General features: G+C 36.4%; 1 protein-coding gene across 1 annotated transcript in view; it reads left to right on the forward strand.

Annotated features, from left to right (window-relative positions):
* The window catches only part of ME1 (malic enzyme 1), a 154549-nt gene that overhangs the window by 48297 nt on the left and 87152 nt on the right, over positions 1-19100 (forward strand). The window contains exons 4-5 of the mRNA XM_083857013.1: positions 16639-16714; positions 17892-18053. Coding sequence (XP_083713139.1) covers positions 16639-16714; positions 17892-18053 — 238 coding nt within the window. The remainder of the gene's footprint in view (positions 1-16638; positions 16715-17891; positions 18054-19100) is intronic.

Below are 19100 nucleotides of genomic sequence, written 5' to 3' on the forward strand. Positions count from 1 at the left end.
ACACATTAAATTTAATATTCAGAAGGCAAAAATGAATAAAACATGTAAGATTTAGTCCAGGCTATATCATCTTACAATTTTGATTGATTTTTTTTTTCAAGAAGTTGCGGTCAAGGAAAAACATGATCTGATGATACCTTAAAAAAAGATATTCTCATCTGTAAGAACTGTCTGTATCTGCTTTATGTTCACTCATATGTAAGTGGTGTCTTTAGAGATCAGTGACTGTTTTTCTTTGACAATGTTTTTCATTTCAGAATATTTTTAACACTGCCTCTTCACACAGCTCAGAAAAAGTTTGCTATTTCATAGTTTAATATAGATCCTATTAGAGACAGACTTGAAGGTAATTAGGTTAAAAATTACTCAGTTGCTGCAGATTATATTTATCTCACTGCAGTTTGCAAGGCAGTGTCATATTTAGTTTACATCTGTAAGGAATTTTCCAATATTCAGTATTCAGTTATACTTCTTTACATTGTGAAATGAGTTTGAAGTGCCTGGTTCACAAGTTATCTCTTGAGGCAAGGAACAACAAAATTAATTTAGAGTTCAAAAAGTAGGTGTCTCGTGGAATCATTAAATGAGATCATCTTCTGTGACTCCCTAATGTTTTTTTTAGAAGACTTTATGGGCTCACATGATGTGCTCACAGTCACAGAAGGACTCTGTGGCTGAGGAAATGGTTTTCATCCTGAAGCAAGAGTTTGCAATTTTAGAATAAACATTCATGGCTGACCAGCTAACCATCTGATTAACCATAATTTCTCAAGAGAACCAGCTGCAAAGTAACTTGACTCACTGCTTTGAAGCTCATCTGTGTAATTGACATTTACTTGTAATATTCAGACTCAACTCAAGTTTGCATTACTCACTCTGAATGTTCAACCTTAAATCCACCAGTGTAATGAATTAGAGTATTATTGTAGAAGTAAACAGTACAGATCTGATAGCAGATCTGTAACATGCACCTACCTACACCACATTGTTACATAAACATAATTTAGAAGACTGGTCTGTCTGGTCTCCTTCCTAACTGTTGAGAAGGATGAAGGGAGAAAGGATCCTTCCGGGAGTTGGTCAGAGAAGGAATTTGGACCTGTACAGATAGAAGCTTTACTTGTGCTGGGAATATGATGGGGTTCTGCTTCTATTGTAATGCTCACGCTATCTTTAAAAGAATTATCTCAGAATCTCTACTAGGTCACTTCTTGGTTCAGAGTTTCTATCCATCATTTAAATTCCTAAAGTAAAAAATTCTTCAGTTGCACAAGGCATGCACATACATATGACAGCTTTTGATTACTTACCAAGAAAGAATCTATTTCTGTAAATAGATTTCTGAAATACTACAGTTCTTTCATCCAACAAGAATAAATATGGGAAAGCTCAATGGAAATTTCCTCTAAGAATCCAAAATCAACTTTTTACATTGTATAACGAATACCCAGGAGTTTAAGATTCTTTTGTAAAACTCAACCTTCAGAGAAGGGAGGTGTAATTGCCAAGTACTGCTATGCTGAAGACTTTGGACATTGTTAAAATGTTTATATATTGCCATTCCTAGAAGGAAAAGCCATTTCAATCAGAAAATGAGCAAGCCTGGGTAGCTGATGCAGCTACACAGGCATGGCAGAGTTCTCTGAAATAAATTCCTGATGCAGTCACAGATTGTCAGGCTGACTAGGAACCATTTTTAAAGCAGCTCTATTGGGTCTGATGCAGTCTCTTAAAAGGCAAAGTATGTCAGCTTTGAAATTGCTTACCAGATTTCCTCCTCACTGTGCGTGACTGACTCAGCACATACAAATTTGAGACTTAGTCCTTTCCTTATATTTCTCAAAAAGAATGTATTTAGTTACATTTATTTTATGTATTTACATATACAATGACTCAGATGCACCATATTGAATGCAAATGTTGCAAATGTGAGTTCTTTTTTTGTTGACAAATATTTACATGCTGAGATTGCCAGCTGCAAGATAGCATCACTTTTTAATAAAGAAAAGAAATAGAGCGTGGGAAAATATTTATTTCCTGTGACAGAACATGCAAAATATTAGACCTTGGCATCAGAAGTTGCAGTCTGCTTGCCAGCACAAGGTTGATCCTGTGGTACATTAAATAATCTTTTTGTGGTTTTTAATGAAGCTTTTATTGGAATTATTTTTCTTAATTACAATGGATGTGTATGGCATCCAGATCTCTTCAGAAACCAGATTTGGCTTCCTGGAGGCCAGAACTTGTCAAGTACTCCATGATGACATAAGCCAAGAAACTTCATTTCCTGGAAGTTTTTTGAGACTCTCTCCTTCAGATGTGTGATGTTTTCTTGATTGAGACTTCTAGAATGTCTGGATTTATTTCACATAACTTTTTCACCAGTATAACACCTCCCTTAGGTTTTTTTTCAGCACATCTAGATGCTTTTTTGTCCCCTAGGAAAGCATATATATGTATACATATAACTATTTATGGATTCAATTTATCTAATTGCTGCTATACATGATTATCTTAGTATCTTCATTTAGTTAGAAGTAGTTAGAAGTAGATACTGCATAGCATAAAATTATATTAAAAGATGGAACAAAGCACTAATTTCACAGTTACTTCTAGTATTTTCTTCTCTGAAAACTATGTAGAATTTTAATCTGTAAGTGGAAAAAAGGAAATGTAGTGGCTTTTTAAACTAATGTCTTATAAGGTCCTGGCTGTTAGGACAGCATATAAAATCAAAAGGTTTTGCAATAAAGACAGAAAACAGCAAAATGCTTCTTTGAAAATAGACTGTTGGAATTCTGTTCCGCAGAAGGATATGGTGTATATATTAACAACATGGTCTGGGTGGCAAGTTATTTTGTAACATTTCAACAGAGAATTAGTATAGCTGTAGCATTTCTTCTAATTTTAGACAATCTTTTTCTTTATGGCTTCTAAGGCCTGACAATGATGGCAGTTGCAACTTCTCACCAAGCACTTTTGGAATACATGTTGGTCATTTTTCACTTTTGTCTTTTGTGAAGATGACAATTGTTGACATATTCCAGGCAACATTTTCTCGTCTTTTTTTTTTATTTGCCTGTGTGTAGCCTTGCCATTGAGATCATGGCATCCAGTAATTTTACTTTCTGGCGTGATTCTGATCTGCTATTTCTTTCATCAAGCTAAAAATCAGCCTAACATTCTGTTGCTTCTGTGGCTTGAAGATAAGGCTAATAGAATCTTCCCAGCAAAACATCTGCCCTGCTCTGAAAAGCTGGAAAAGGAGAAATAGCAGTGTGTTGAACTCCTCTCTTCTCCTGGACTGTCTTTCAGACTGGATTGTGCCCAAGGTGTATTTAATGTGGTCTGTCAGCAGACAGTAATGCTGCTGCAGGGAAAGGTGTGAGGATCTTGCACAGAAGATGTCAGTGGTCCTCATTTTGGTCTTAGAGTGCTTTGTAGTTATTAAGCAGGCTTCTCATGTAAGAAGTTATTGAAGGAAAAAAAAAGTTGTCTTAATTTTTGAAAACATTATGATATTATTCAGTTTATATGCATGTAGTCATCTGGTCTCTCTAGAACTGTTAAATTCATGACTTTTCATAATATTTTGGCAATAGGTTTCACCATTTAGGTACAGTGTGAATTTTTGTTAAACTTTCACCTCAGAATAAAATCATGAATGATGAGCCTGTGCCAAACTCAGAGTAGGTAGTCCTGGCCTAGTAGTATGAAATAGAACACCCTCCATGTGCTAGGGTTTTTTTTTTTTTGTATGTACTTGGTGCTTGCATGTAGGTATAACCTACAGTACTTGGAGGGGATGGTATTTACAGAAGTAGCACTTGGAGTTTTTCTTCCATTTAGTCTTGTCTGAGTTGGAGCTTTACCTATTATTAGCCTCTTCCTCCTCTCATAAACTTCATACATGATTTCTTCTTCAGGTAATATTTCAGGGACTTTTGATCATGGCCATAAAAGCTTTATCCTAAAGCACATCACAGGCCTGGAATTTCTGGCTTTCAGACCTAAGTTTGTAGGTGCATTGCTCTGTTTTTTCTGGATAGAGTACATCTTGGCTGTGAGCAGGAGGAAATGAGGCCATCCCTTCTCAAAACATTTGCTGTTTGGCAGCAGTCAGTGTTTGGTCATTCTTAACACAGTATTTAAGGAAGACTTGGTGCTCTTCTATAGACATCCTTGATGGTTTCTGAGCAAGAGGGCCAAAATTAAAATATTGGCCATGCCTTTCTGTTCTCTTTTTCAGTTCCTTCACAGAGTCCTGGATATTTCCAGGGGATCCTTGTTCTCGTTTGGCTTGTAATGTTATTTTTTAAATAATTTCTGGTATCTGTTGTGTGAGGTTTGAACTGAATATTTTCCCTTCTCCACAAATTTGGGGGACTTAAGTTAATCTTTTCAAGGGCATCTGCACTTTGAGCTAATGGGAACTCAGTTCTGTGGATTTTGGCATGTGGTTATCTTCCTCATTTCATTATATCCTACTGACACAGTCCTCTGAAACAAAGAAGTTTCATACAGATGCTTTTCACTAAATGGGAAAGACAGTTTGTGTGACAGCTAGTAATGCAATATTTATTAGAACCTTCTTGTTTCCTTTACTAAAACAGTCATCTTGTGGATCTACGTGCAGAAGACTGGACAAAAAGTACATGATCCCAAGTGAAATGTCTTTACTCTGACTAATCTTTCCTTTCTAGTGCCAATACCACATAAAAGGTAGGCTAGATCCTTTACAACAAATAAACGATGTATCTGCATTTTAAAATAGAGGTATTATTTTGGCATGTTAGTTTCATATCAATAACTATGACTTGTATCAATATATAACCATGTTACTCTTCAATGTCTTCCTATTTTCCTGAAATTTTAGGGAGATTTTGACTTTATGCCAGCCTGCAATACTGCCTTCTGGTTACAAGCTTCCCGATTTCCCAAATGAAATGTACTTTAGGAGCAGAGATTTTATTTTGATTTCACACCTCCACTTGGCCAAAGATTCCCCTGGCAACGCTCAAGTATCAGGTCATACAGTACAGGAGAGGTCTACTTATTAGCTCTAACTCTATGCAAGCCATATTTATCTACTGAAATTTTCCCCTCATGAAACAGCCTCTATAAACCTGACAGATTTTTAGTTTCCTAATTGTGTCAGCATCATTTGACCCCCAAAGCAAGTATTTTAAAAGTCACTTCCTTTCAGTCAGTTCAGTAAGAGAACTTTAACTTTCCTTAGTTCAAAGCCTTTTGAAGACAGCCTATCAAATCCCATGCAGGGTCTGCAAATAAAGTTACTCCATCCTTCCTTTTGTCCAGAATGATAGTTATGGTTGCCTCCCTTCTGCCTTGAGTGGCCTTGGGACAGCCCTGAAATTGCAGCTTGCTTTTGACAGTAGTTTGGATATTGCATCCATTTCCATGGATGGGGATTATGCACCATTCTAGTACTCATTTAGGACAACCCAGACAGTAACAGCTTGTGCCACATGAACAAACAGACAACTGCAAGAGATAACAAACACCTTGCAACTCATTGGTTGGGGAGTACTAAGAAAAACATGTGGGTATCTTTCTCCCTTCCTATGACTATGCTGTGGAAAGGAAAGAGCTTGCTTCCAGATTTCAGTGGGATAAAAAATAAATTATCTTGCTGCATGTGTTTGCAATTAGGTATCACCAGCAGTAGGGATTTATGCATTGGTAAAGTGAGCTTGCAGCAGAGAACTGTTACAGTCAACTGATAAACTTCTAGTGCAGGGTTTTGTTTTGCTTTGTTTTAATATTACAATCTTAGAAGAATCCTACACTTTTTCTATAGAAAGAGTTTTCCATGTCCCCAGTAATTTTTGATGTTATCATCTGATACTGCAAAACAAGGTACTAGTAGTGTTCAGATGAGATGCCAGTGATTTAGAAGCATTACACTGCTTTATTAGCTCATTCTGTATATATCCCAGCCCATGCCCAGAGGATGTTTTCCTTTAGGGGTGTGCTTATGCTGGAGTTTCTCGAACTCCCATTTTCTGTACATTTGTTGCATGTCCTTTGACACCACCCAAATCGCCTGCTTACACATTCAGCAACTTCTCTGTTCAAAATACTCTCATTACTCACAGTCCAAAACTGTCTCATTGCTGCATTTTCAATACAAGATATTTAGTAGCTTTTAAAAAACACCCTATAGTAATTCCTGTAACTGCATTTGGTAAAATCTGAAAGAGGAAGGAAAACCCCTAGCAAAATCACTGCAACTTTGCAGTAGCTTGGCTATTCTAACATCATAGTTTTCTGTCTCTATCTGCAAGCTTTCTAAATAGATGGTCAAGTCTTAAAATGAAAAATGAAAAACCAAAAGTGAAGACAAAGCATATGTATTTTCAGCCTTTAAGAGCATAACAAATGGGATGATTGTGTGTTGTAATGTATCTTGTGTTTCTCTCTATTTATGGCTAGATGTTTTGGTCCAGGAGCTTTCAACATACTACATTTGGGAGAGCCATATGTATAGGAGGCTTTTGAAAAAGACAGGAAAAAAAGTTTTGGGATAGAAGTGGACCCTTTCATTTCTTGCAAGGCACTTTCATCCTTTTTTAGCAAAGTTTTACAGCTGCATAAAATTGTATTCTTATGGGCACAGCTCAATAAAAAATGTCAGCAGTGTTAATTATAATAAAAATAAAAAGACCAGGTCATGATAACATTACTGAATCTATTGTAGAGTAGCAGTAACATCCTGTAATTTGCAGCTGGGTGGAAAAAGTTTTGCGAGGCATCCACATCTGCTATCCTGACCACTGCTCTTTCAGTGGTGGCACAGAATGTCAGTTCTGCTTCTTTGGCTAGTGAGTATTAGGTGATTGAGCAACGTGGAGGAGACCCACTATCTTTTAGAAAATAGTGGGTAAGGGCCTGCTGGGAGGATAGATCAAATAGATACGCGTGTATAAACCAAAGAAAGCTAGTCGTTCTTGTAAGAAAAGCAAGGACTTCCAGCTGAAGGGAGATAGTGATATGGAAGGCTTAAATCAACTGGGAGAAATAAGGGAAACATTTACTGAGAAATACAAAGAAAGAAAAGCAAGCTTCATTTTGTACTGAATGAAAACCCATGCCTTTGGCACAAAGATAGTCAAAAGCCAGTTCTCAATTCTGCTTCTTCATTCCCAAAGTGACTACTTTTAACATGAATTTTTGTTCAATCTTAAGGAAGAAGGGAGTTTAGAGGTTCTCACAACTTCATTTTAGTACTCTAGTGTATTGAAATTAACAATTGTTTTTGGCATTCTGGTGGGATTTTCCACCTAAAGGAAGAGCTTTCTGTTCCTGAGATGAAGCTGTAATGTAGCTTACAGCAACACAGCATCCCATTTCCATTTCAAAAGTCACAGTATTATAACAACTTTGTTGTATCAGAGGGTATTTTCAGTTGCTTTTAACTTTTCTCTTTGTGTTCTTTAGATTTATTCTAAGAACATATGAATGTACAGGTTGTATGTTGTGGGTCAGGTTATTCATACAGCCTGTTTTAGGCAACAGTATGTCTGAGGGTTTCCCTTGGTCATCCAAAAGGAACTTCTTAAACGTGACACATAGATATTTATCTCTGACAATTAAAATATGAAACATGGTTTGCTTTCTGTTCAATTAATAATGGTTTTTCATTAATAAGTAGTATATGAGCATGGGGAACTTATCATTCTCAAGAAAATAGTGTATTTAAAAATATTTCCATTTTGCCTTATTTTTGTTTGCTGCAAGCAATGTGCCTATTTCTGTTCTTACTTTGCCACTTAACACAGAATGTAGCAATGCTCCAGTTTGTGCATTGAAATGGGATTCTTCTTGGGGGTGGTTGTAATGTCAGTCATTTGATGGACGGTTTGTTCATGCAGTCTTAAAATGTAATCTTTGAAAGATAACATAAAATATTGCATGTAAGCTTCCAAAGGCAATGTCTTCAGAAAAGCTTGTGCACTTCCTGACACTGGACTTGAGCCTTTGATACTCTTGAAGAGGCTGGGAGCTCCCCAATGAAGTTTCAGAAACACTTGTGTTGTGACTGCTGGTTGATGCTGTTTGAATACTCCATCCCCCCATAGGGCTGGCTCTGACTCCTCGCTAGATCTGCTGCGTATCCCGTGCTTTGTTTCCTGCATGTGTGTAGTGAAGACCAGCAATATTAGATTGTGTTAGCTGGGATTGTTGCATGCTGCATTTTTTCCCTTGATCGTGAATTCATGAAATGAAAAACTTTGCATGGGGTCATGACTGAATTTTTATAAAAAGAAGGGAAAGTATAAGACTATTTGCCTCTGATGGATGAGGTTAATTTTTAGCACAATGGTCAGATACATTGCAGATGTTTAGTGCTCAAAATGTTTCCTTGGGCTTCCAATCTATTATAATTATTTTCTCAAATTTTATGATATAGGCTTCTTGTAATTGTTAATTGGGTCAGAAATATATATATATTTTTTCTTAAATATATTCAATTCTCTATAATGAAAACCACTTTGTATAGGTAATATACATGTCCTGAGTTTTTCTGGAAAAATATTAATACTTCTTCTGTGAGTGAATTTCAGAAAACTGGTATGTTCGAACTTTGTTAATGTCAGATTACATAAATCTTAAGAATAATCATGTTGCTTCTCAGTTTCTCTGACTGAGATTGAGCTAAACCTGCAGGTCTTTTCCCCATTTTAAAAGTTATTGAACACAGTACTAAAAATTTGGTCTGTCTCATACATTCATTCATTCTGTAAATTTAACAGGAAGTAAGTACAGAAATAGTGCTGCTCATCAGGTTGTTCACATTTTAAAAAATGTGCAAGTGGTAAGTGGAGATTTGTACTTTTTCAGCAGTTAGAGTCAGCTCTACAAATGGAAGATAGTTTCTCATTTCAGAAGTGACTTTTTCATTGAATTGGAAGTTGAGTAGGATATGCTGTAAGAAGAAGCATTTTTTAATAAGTCTTCACTTTTGTCCTGGTTAATAGTTACTGAGAGCAAATTATGGTGATTTAAAGGTCAATTAACAGGCCTTAAAGGACATTATTGTCTAAATACGGGAAATTTTCCATGTTCCAGTGAGCCAAGGCAGCACAAGTTGTTGAAGTCAATAAAAGGACTGTGATCTCTTTGTGTTTGAGTATTTCACAGTTTAAATAACGTTTAAAAGGGTTTTTTTTAGAAAAACATCACTAGCATTGCAAGATTCCTAGTAGATAGTGTGGTAGATGTTGTTTGTTGATGGTTTTCTATGCAGTTAACATTAGCATAAAATAATACAAACATGATAGCTATTGAAACTGAACAGTAGGTTATTTTTTGTCTTAAAAATGAATGGTAAACCATTCTCTCATTCACAGTCTTCAAATAGTTCTTTTTGTGCCCATTAGAGTGTAAGTAATTAAGTTATTTATTGATCAACTGTCAGAGGAATTTAAGTAGCTTCTGGAGAAAAAGAGCTCTGGTGCTTAAACCACAGTATCTTGCAGAGTCTGCCTTTTCCTTTGCAAACAAACACATCCCATTGAATTGCTGCTGTGTGGTTAAGCAATAATATGTAAAAGCTGATTGTCTAGATTAGTGATACTTTTGGAATATAATAAAGTCAGAAAATTAATGTTTTAAGAAGTGACTATAAAATTATCATTTGATTTAGTCTTTTTCTGTATGAAAAGGATGCATCATTAGTTTGTACATTCAGACCACAAAATGCTGTACAAATAGGAGGTGAGGCACTAAATGAAAAAGTGATATATCTAGATATACAGTAAAGAGTATTTTATATGAGTAATGCAAAATGTCTGCCATGACTAAGTCCATGAAGTTTTTACTATGAAATATTTTTAGTATAGTTTGAGGTGAATATTATGGTTTCCAAAATTAGCTAGAGATTTTTATTATTAGCGAAGTGTCAAGCTCTAATTACTCTTGATACCATGTAAAATTGGTTTTAAAGTTTTTCAGTGTAAGGCTTGTAATGATGTTACTCCGATTTTTTTCTGCAATGTAATTTTTTTTGGGTTGAATGAGAGCAGTTGAGGAATTACTTCATTTGGTTGCTTTTTATTGTACAAAAGCCTTGACTTCTTTGCCCACTTTTGGAGCCTGAGTTTATCTGATGGGCATTTTACAGAGTAAAAGCAAAACGTTTCAAAAAAAAGAGATGCTTTTTGCAAAAATCTGTGCACATTCGAACTCATCATGTAGAGACTATGTGCTTTGGTAGCAAGAATCTCAAGGGGCTGAAAAAGTCCAGACCTTTTGGAGAAAAATACTAAATTGAGACTGCTGCAAGTTTTGTCTCTGTTCATTTGTCATTTGCCTTCAGTCTGCTGCTATGGGCAGCTTGTAAGTTGTTTTTTCACTGTCACCTGCTCTGTTGTGTTACGATTTAGAAAAAGTGTGCTGTATGCAAGCTCTGGAGCCTGTTTCAGATGCAGAGGGGTAGATGGGGCAATGTCTGTGTGGTCTGGCCCCTGCCCGTGGGTGTATCAGGACTGTTACAGCAAGTTACATGACTCACTACGTTGCAAAATGTGGAATAGCAGCCCCTGGTTTCCTGCTTCCCTAATGCCACATGAGGTGGAAGAGGAAATGTGCTGAGACCTGAAGTCAGTTTTCTCAGTAAACCCAAGATGTGGGCAGGAATTTTATGTGTAAGTTCCTGGAACCCATGGGTTTGAACCAGCCCTTCTGACTGAGTGCCACCTGGATGAGTCTCTTTGAAGCACACAGTGTCCATTGTCAAAGAAACAAGGCAGAGCCATGGACTCTAGTCGAAGATCTTGGGCAGACTTGAGCATAGTGTGGATATTGTATTTACTTCTGGCAGCACTGCAAGCACTGCAACTTGCTGGGGCTTGCATCAGAAAAATGATAACCTTAAGTAGCTATCTACCCCAGTTGTATTTTTTAAAATTTATTTCTATCATTATCATTTATTTTTAAATAATGTTTTAACATTTGTACTAAAAGATTTTCCCAGCATCTGAATCTTTGTGTCACTAGAGTTATGTACCTTTTATTCCTCCAAACCTTATCCTTTCTTTTCTGAAACCTCATTTCCCTGAGGTCATATTTTCAAATGCTAGACTTACAGTTGCTGTCTTTCAGGTTAACTTTATCACCTTCCTGCTCTAAAGGCTAATTCACATTGGATACTGTATTCTGTAAGTGGCCCAAATGTACTTCTCTCTTCTCTGTAGATGTTACATTTAACTGTAGTGACTGTTGGAGCACAACACTCTCTAACAGGAATCCATGAGCAGCTTTGATGAACTTGGGCATGTGAAAGAATGGTACAGAGGCTGCCAACACTGGATAAAGACTGCCATGAACGAGTGTTTTTCAGAATAGATTTTTGAAATAAAACTAAATGCTGGTTTCCTCCTATAGCTGAAGATAGACTGTTCAGACCCCTTGATATAAGCATTTCCCATTTATAGGGATTATGAAGACTGTATTTTTCTGTATTTTAATCATTCCCCTACACTCTTGTGCCAAATTGGGCTTTTGAGTCACTATAAAAATATATGAGGCTTTCATTATTCTTTTATGTATAGCAAAGTGGAGTTGGCCAGTGTTAGCACCTGTCTTTCAGAGTATTGGATAATTTTATAACCAGTAGTCATTTACAAAACCAAATGCTAAGCATGAAATAACTCATAATATTTATAAACTTCTGTGTCTTTTCAGGATTAGTTTCTTACCCTCATTGTCATCATACACAGTTAGAATTTACCTTTTTTATGAAGTACATCTTGCTCATGTACAGCTCCACACTTACAGAGGTTTTAGCAGTACCTACTGTTCTCTTAATGCTCCTGCCCTATTTTTGATCTTTGTTTTTGATTTAGTCTTTATTTTGCTTCCTACAAACTTTTCTGTTTAAATATGATTTGAGTGTACCACATCTAGAAAATGTAAAGCCCAGGTTTCTTTAACAGTGACGAATTCAGGCTGACAGTCAGTAGCAGCTGCTGTTTCAGCATCAACTATTTTATAGATTGAGAAACATACCTGTGTATTGCAAAGTAATGAAATTCATCCCTGTACAAAGGGAAAGGTAAAGAAAATAAACAAAGCTGTCAACAGCTGCATTTCTTAAATCAGCCCATCTCTTGCATTTATTAGGCCTCAGTGGTCTTGCAATGCAAAGGAACCTGCTATGGTAAGATGTAATGAAAACTTTGAGCACGTTTTATATGGAGAAATGAGACCACATTGAACAATCACAATGGGAAATGTGGTGAAAGAAGAGCAGAATGTTCTTTGGGGAGGATATAGGTACTCTTAGTTCCTAGTACAAAGTTTCTATGTATTGTGTTTTATGATTTTAAAAATATGAGGGAATTTCAACAGGGACCAGGGAAGTAGTTTACCTCTTTCTTGCCAAGTGCAGAAGCTTGGAAGAGTCTAGGCTCGGAAATAAACTGTGTCTTGCCCCTAAGACAGATAAGTGTCTGTATATATATATATATATACTATTATTATTAAGCTTGTTGATTTAGGCTGCCTGGGGAGGTGAAGTCACCTCTACTGTAACTCTATGTACATAATTCAAATAACAATCTTGAATATGTAGGGTTGTAGGGTTGTGAGAAAAGTCTGAAGTTTTTTTCTTTAAACATGTTTGGCATTTTCTGAGACATGTTAAGATTGCCTCCTGTTGTTATAAGAAGAGGAAAGAAAGGATTATTCTGCTACAATGACATATTTTTGTGAACTGTCCTTTAATAGAAAATAGACAAATACATTGCTGGTAGATCATTGCTTCCTCAAAACATAATAAACAAATGCTCCATTTAATTCTGTTGACTTTGTTCTCATAGATCAGAATTTTAATAAAACAGATGCAAATCATGTGCTGTAGAATGACCTCCGCATAACTGGTAAAATTTGCTACAGTGTAGTGAGCTCAGTGACCCAAAATAGATCCACCCTTTGTTGAGTAGATCTTGATGTCCTCATATGGGCTCCCCCCTTACTCCTCAGTCTTACTATCGGTGTGATGAGAAGAAAGGAGGCATGGTTACTTCTTTGCCTAATTATTCCTCTGCTGTAGTTCCATGCATTTTCTGGCTAGCTGAAGTGGGTGTCATTAGCAGTGCTTGCTTTGGCTGGGCTGGTATCAACCAGTGCTGAGCTGGGGACTCACTGGGGCAAAGATGAGCACTAGATGGGCACTTCTGCATATGTGCTTAGGCAAGACAATCTGCACTGCACCATGTTCAAAATGAACACGTTGATTAGAAGACTGATCTGAGGCTGCAAGCTTCAGAACAGTTTTAACTCACAGTTTTGGTGATTGGCCATCTTGCCTTGCAAGAAAAGATATTACGTATAACCAAGATACCAGTTAAAATAGAAAGGACTTCACTTTGTTGTAAAACCCATAGTTACTTTTCCAGTGAGCTTGCTGACTTGGACTGCTCTGAAAGTGTGTGCAAGAGAACTTAATCCTGCTTCCCCATGAGTTGCTTTTCTTCTTAGAAATGTGAAATATGTGCATGCTGAAAAACAAGCAGCATATCCTTCCCCTGTATCTTGCTTCTTTCTCCATGTGGTTATAGGTATTACTTGTCCATCTGCTTTAGCAGCACCATCTTGAAGTGCTTTGTCAGGTGCACATCCTGCAGGCCATTATCCAGCAGAGCGGGGTGTGCATCACTTGCATGACTGTGCTTATTTTTATTGTTAACATTATACTCAAATGGATAATTCAGTCATATTTCCAGATAGAAATCCATGTAGAACTGAATCCAGTTTAAATAATCTAGCTTGCCCCATGCTTCATTCTTCTCATAGCTGTGCTATGACAGCCCCACAATAATTCTAATGTCTGCTATGTAGCCAAATTGCTGGCTACCTTTTCAGCTTCTCAGCCTTATCCCACGTACGCAATTGATACTTTCCCTGGCCATGGCATGACCTCATGGAAAAGAAAAAAAGGCACATGTAGTGTGACCTCATATAAAAGAAAAAAACAAACCATGTAGTGCTACCTTTTGATGGCTGTCTGCAGGTAGAATTTCCAGTGAATTCAGTCCCAGTAATACTGGCTGAGTAACCTTGTGGCTGACACCTTTGCGAGTCAGGGTTCCTCTTATTGACCTGGTGTACCTACTTGCAGAGAATACCTTACAGAAGAAAAGTGTTTAAGTTAAAGAAATGAAGGATGAGGAAAAGAGATCCAGATAGAAGAATAAAAAAATCTTCTCTTGTTCTGTTCCCTTAAATTTAGGAGCATCTTCTTGGTCATGCCAGTGTGTCCAGAAATGTTTTACTAAACTACAGAAATAATGGAGGGAAGAGGAGAAAGAGGGGAGTGAAATGCTTTTGACATCACTATTTACACTTCAGCTTCTGTTTTCCATTATGGTGTGAATCTGATCCTGCTTGAACAGATTTCTGAAATGCACTCTCAATACTTATTCAAAGGTCCTTACAAATGTTCTAACAAAATTCCTTCTGGAGCAGCCACCCTGCCTTTATTTTCCTCTGCTGGGGAATTTATTCCACAGTGACCTCTCTCCCTAGCTTGCAAGGAAGAGGTCATTTAGGCACACTGGGCTGGACTCTGACTCTTTAGAAAATCAATACAAAATCTTGCTTCATTTAACACAAATCTATTAGGTTGGTGTAAATTGGAGAATGGAGACAAGGAGAGGAGTGATCCCACAAGATCCCTTTCTTCCAGCACTCTGTGCTTGCTTTCACACACTCATCTGTCACATTTGTCTCTTGAGGCCAGCAATTTTGATAAGATGTACTTCATGATTTAACAGTTTACGGGCTGTTATATAAAACAATGCATGGTGCAATACATCAGAAAGGAAGCATCATGTATTTTTCTTTGCTGTTTTATGGCATTTCACTGTTAAGGGCCTTTTTTTTTTTTTCAGGTAGCTGGCTCACAAATAGATATGCTTGTGTTTAGTAAATACTAGAACTTTTCAGAAGTGTTGTAAAATTAGCCCACCTGTCCCTGAAGACCTGTTGCCTCCACTAGGGTGGAGAAATTAATTTGCTGACAGATGCTACTTATTAAGAAACAACTGAGATACATTAATATCTGGTCTGTTAGTTCTGAGTGTGGGAAATGGACACAGTAGGAAAATGAATTAAAAATGCCAGGATGAGAGAACTTCTAGTTCTAGAGATAAATGCATAAAATGAAATACTTTGCTTAATCACAGCATGGCTTACATTGCTTTTTGTCCTAAATAATAAATAATTTCAGTTGCATATTTTTGACATCAAAGAGGAAAAGAAGACACTTGAATATTAAATATAAAACTCAATATAGAAGTATAAATTGCAGGATAATTTATTTATAAACATCATCTGATATGATTGAAATATTTAAACATATGAAATGAAATATAATGTTCAGACTAATTTTGCTGCCTTGATTAGTATGCATTTAACACTGTAGGAGATTTTTTGCTTGACTTGGTATATGTGCAGTCATATCTGACAAGCATTTTCCTGATTTATTAGTTTCATTTAGACTTAAAAGACCCACTTGTATGAATATAAGGTCATATTCTGGTAGACTTAGATTTCAATTTTCTTTCAATCATTTTATCTAATTTTTATTTTAAAAACTTTAAAATAGGCAGTGGGAAATGCTTTAGAATAATTCTAGAAGATAATGCCTTATACTTACTAGTGCAAAATCTAATTACAAGAAGGCATCTTTGGCACAGGCTTCTTCATTTTTTTTTTTTTTTTGTGGATTTTGGGAGATTGCATTTAAGCGCATTCATGGGTTTTGAGAGGTGGCATTTTTCCACTATCTCACGTGAAAAAAGTAGATAAAAAATGGAATTTAATTAACTTGGAGTGGACCTGAATGTAAATCTACCTGTGAAGCAAAAGAAATGAAGAATGAAATGCTGAATAGGACAATAAGATACCATATCGATTTTGCTTAGGTAATAAACAGAAAATGAATGGAGAATTACATTTTTCAATTATTATGTTTTAAACTCTTCCACAGTGGTGAAACTAAAGGCCAGTTTTCAAACACAGTTTGGAGTAAAGATTTGTTCTATTCAGTATTGAGGATGTTCTTGCACTGTTGAGAAGAAAATTTCCCACTTTTGTAACTCAAAATGGCAATCTAATGAAATAGGGACACTGTTTTCTAAACACGTAACTGAACGCTCCTGATTTATTTCATGTAATGATAATATCTGGCTTATTTCAGGTTTTGTTCATAGCTTAAAGCTTTGGCCTATTCTTGTTTGTAAATATTAGGACTGCTGGGTTGGTAGTGATTGCTGTCATAAGAAGAACTCATTTTTTGGTCAGGAACAACTAATGAACACATTCGAACAGATCACTTGCTGAGTGAGTTGGTTTCAGAAAGGATTCTTACGGGTTCTCTCTGCTCAGTTAGCTTAGTTGGTTGTTCTCTGACTTCTAAATGCAGATAATTAATTTACTTATTCATACAAAAATCAGCTCTTATTATCAAACTGAATTTATGTATGTTGGAAACACATTTTCATAGATTTAATGTATTATTTGATTCAATTATACTTACTTTATTTATATTACATGGATTTATAATTATTTAATTACCTGTTTATATGAAAAATATTTTTTTATTTGCAGAGGTCTTTTTATTTCTATCCATGACCGGGGGCACATTGCTACAATGCTTAAATCCTGGCCAGAAAGTGTCATCAAGGTAAGTACAGGTTTAGTTGCATAGCCGAGTTTTGTACCCAATATGTATTGATTAAGATATTGTTTATATGCTTTTTATCAGTTTAGATTTTGGTGACTTGTTAATTCATTTTTTCAGCAGAAAGAATGCTGTTACAGCCAAAGTTTGAGGCATTTAAACACTTACTTTTTTAGTTATAGCCATCCTTTACTGATTAATTGGTCAATTACATTGAATATTATGGAAGAAAAAAACCCAACAAAACCCAAACCTGAATGTTTTTTCTGCATTTCAGGAAATCAAAGAATGATTGAAGTAGGAAGGCACTCATCTAGGCCATCCTCCTGCTCAAACAAGGTCAGCCAGGACAGGTTACTCAGGGCTGTATCCAGCTTTTGAGTTTTGAGTATCTCCCAGGGTAGAGAGCCCACATGATCTCTTGGCAACCCCATTCTAGAGTTTAAGTTAATAGATCTCCACTTACGGTCTCTCTTTAAAAAAATATTAAATTTCCAACTAAAATGGCTTGCTACCAAGTATGACAAGGAAATTACTGTGTTGTCAGCTGTTTGCCATCCTAAGTACTTCTTTATTATGAAAAGTCTTTCTTATTAGCATAGACAGTTTTTGCAGTTTTACTAAGTTATATTTCTGCCAATGAGAGTACATGCTTCCTGATATGTATAAGTATGATGGAGTATGTTATTTACTCAAGGGAAGAAGACATACATCTTTGAAAGGTAAGAACCAGATGGTTGTAGACATCCCTAAAAAAGGCCAGTAGGAGTGACTGGCTGTGGTACTGCTGAAAACAGACATGGCAAAAACCAGGAGTTTGTGATTCTTCTTTTTTTTGTGGATAACTTCCTTTCCCTTCTATTCTGTTTTCATACTGTTGACAGAAAAAATGTGAGTGGGAACAATGCTAGTTCTCTTGTAATACTAAATACCTCTCTTGTGTATTCTTAAAAGTTTTATATGAAAGTCCTATTTACAGTGAAGCAAGAGTCTAAAATAATGTAACTAAACCACAGTAAAATAAAACAGTTTTTTGCTTTTGTTGTACTATTGATTTGTTTGCACCTGTTACAGTTTTTCCATGTATAATAAAAAATGATGGAAGGGAAAATAATGGAATACTTAGTACATACAGCAGGGAAGGAAGTAATTTTTACAGCGTGTTCATTTCTTCCTCCAGGCTATTGTGGTGACTGATGGTGAACGCATTCTTGGGCTTGGAGACCTTGGCTGTTACGGAATGGGCATTCCTGTTGGTAAACTGGCACTTTATACGGCATGTGGAGGAGTAAAACCTCATGAGTGTCTACCAGTGATGTTGGATGTGGGAACAGACAATGAGGTAAATCCTTTCCTGAGGTGTAGAGAGGGGTTTTTGTTACAATACTGGCTTTGATTCTGCACAAACTAAAAAGTTGTAAGGAAAATGTCTCTTCCTAATATACAGTGTAGATATTCTAATGTGCAGTGTAGGCTGTTTTGTAAGGTTTGAGTAATTAAGGACACTGTTGTCTCCAGAAATGTGCTGCATACACTGTACATATTAAAATGTTGTATAGAAAATTTGGTCTCAAGAAGAGGAGGATGATAGAGTTAAAAATATGATTTAAGGCAGAATTCTTTCTCCACTTCTGTCACAGACTTTCTCTGCAGTGATTTCTGATACGAATTCTGAATTCAGATTCAGGATAAGTATGGCCCTCATTTGGGTGAACTGCTTGAGGCTGTCGTCCGATCTGTGCTGGCAAGGTGTGTCTGTGTACTTCCATTGTATGTTCCTTTTCGTTATAAAAAGCATTGTAGTGCTGTAAATTTTCGCCAAGTGAGGTTCTAGTGCTTCAAGTAAGTGGACCTTACCCGTTTTAACTTGGCTTCTCATTTGTATGAAATGCAGAGATTTAAACTTGTTGAAAATTGGCTCTCTTCTTTCCAGTACTCTTGGGATTACTGGTTATTTACTTGGCCTTGATCTTCCCTCTTTTTTGTCTGAAAGAATATTTGAATACTTGAAGACTCTGAGTGATGTCAAATTAAAAAGAAAGCCACCTGCAATGTATTACCACTTCTGTGGAAGTAAAGATGTTATATTATAAATGATACAAATGTTAAACTTTATGCATGATAAGTGTATCAGAGATTTATGTGTATATAGTAAACAAAGCATTCCTGCACCAGTAAATTTAGCTGGGGCTTCTGGATTGTTGGGTTTGGGTGTGTGCATCTTCAGCTTTATACACACACCCTCACCTCTGACCCGTTGGGGTCATTTAGACAGTGCATGATGGAAGCATTACTGAGCAAGAAATGTCTGCTCCTTTCTCTCTGTGTCGCACCAGAGCCTCCTTCTAAAAGCAGACAGGCTTTCTTGTGAGATGTATCTGGACATCTC

The sequence above is a fragment of the Zosterops lateralis genome (genome assembly GCF_965231275.1).
Source record: "Zosterops lateralis genome assembly, chromosome: 3".
NCBI lineage: Eukaryota > Metazoa > Chordata > Aves > Passeriformes > Zosteropidae > Zosterops > Zosterops lateralis.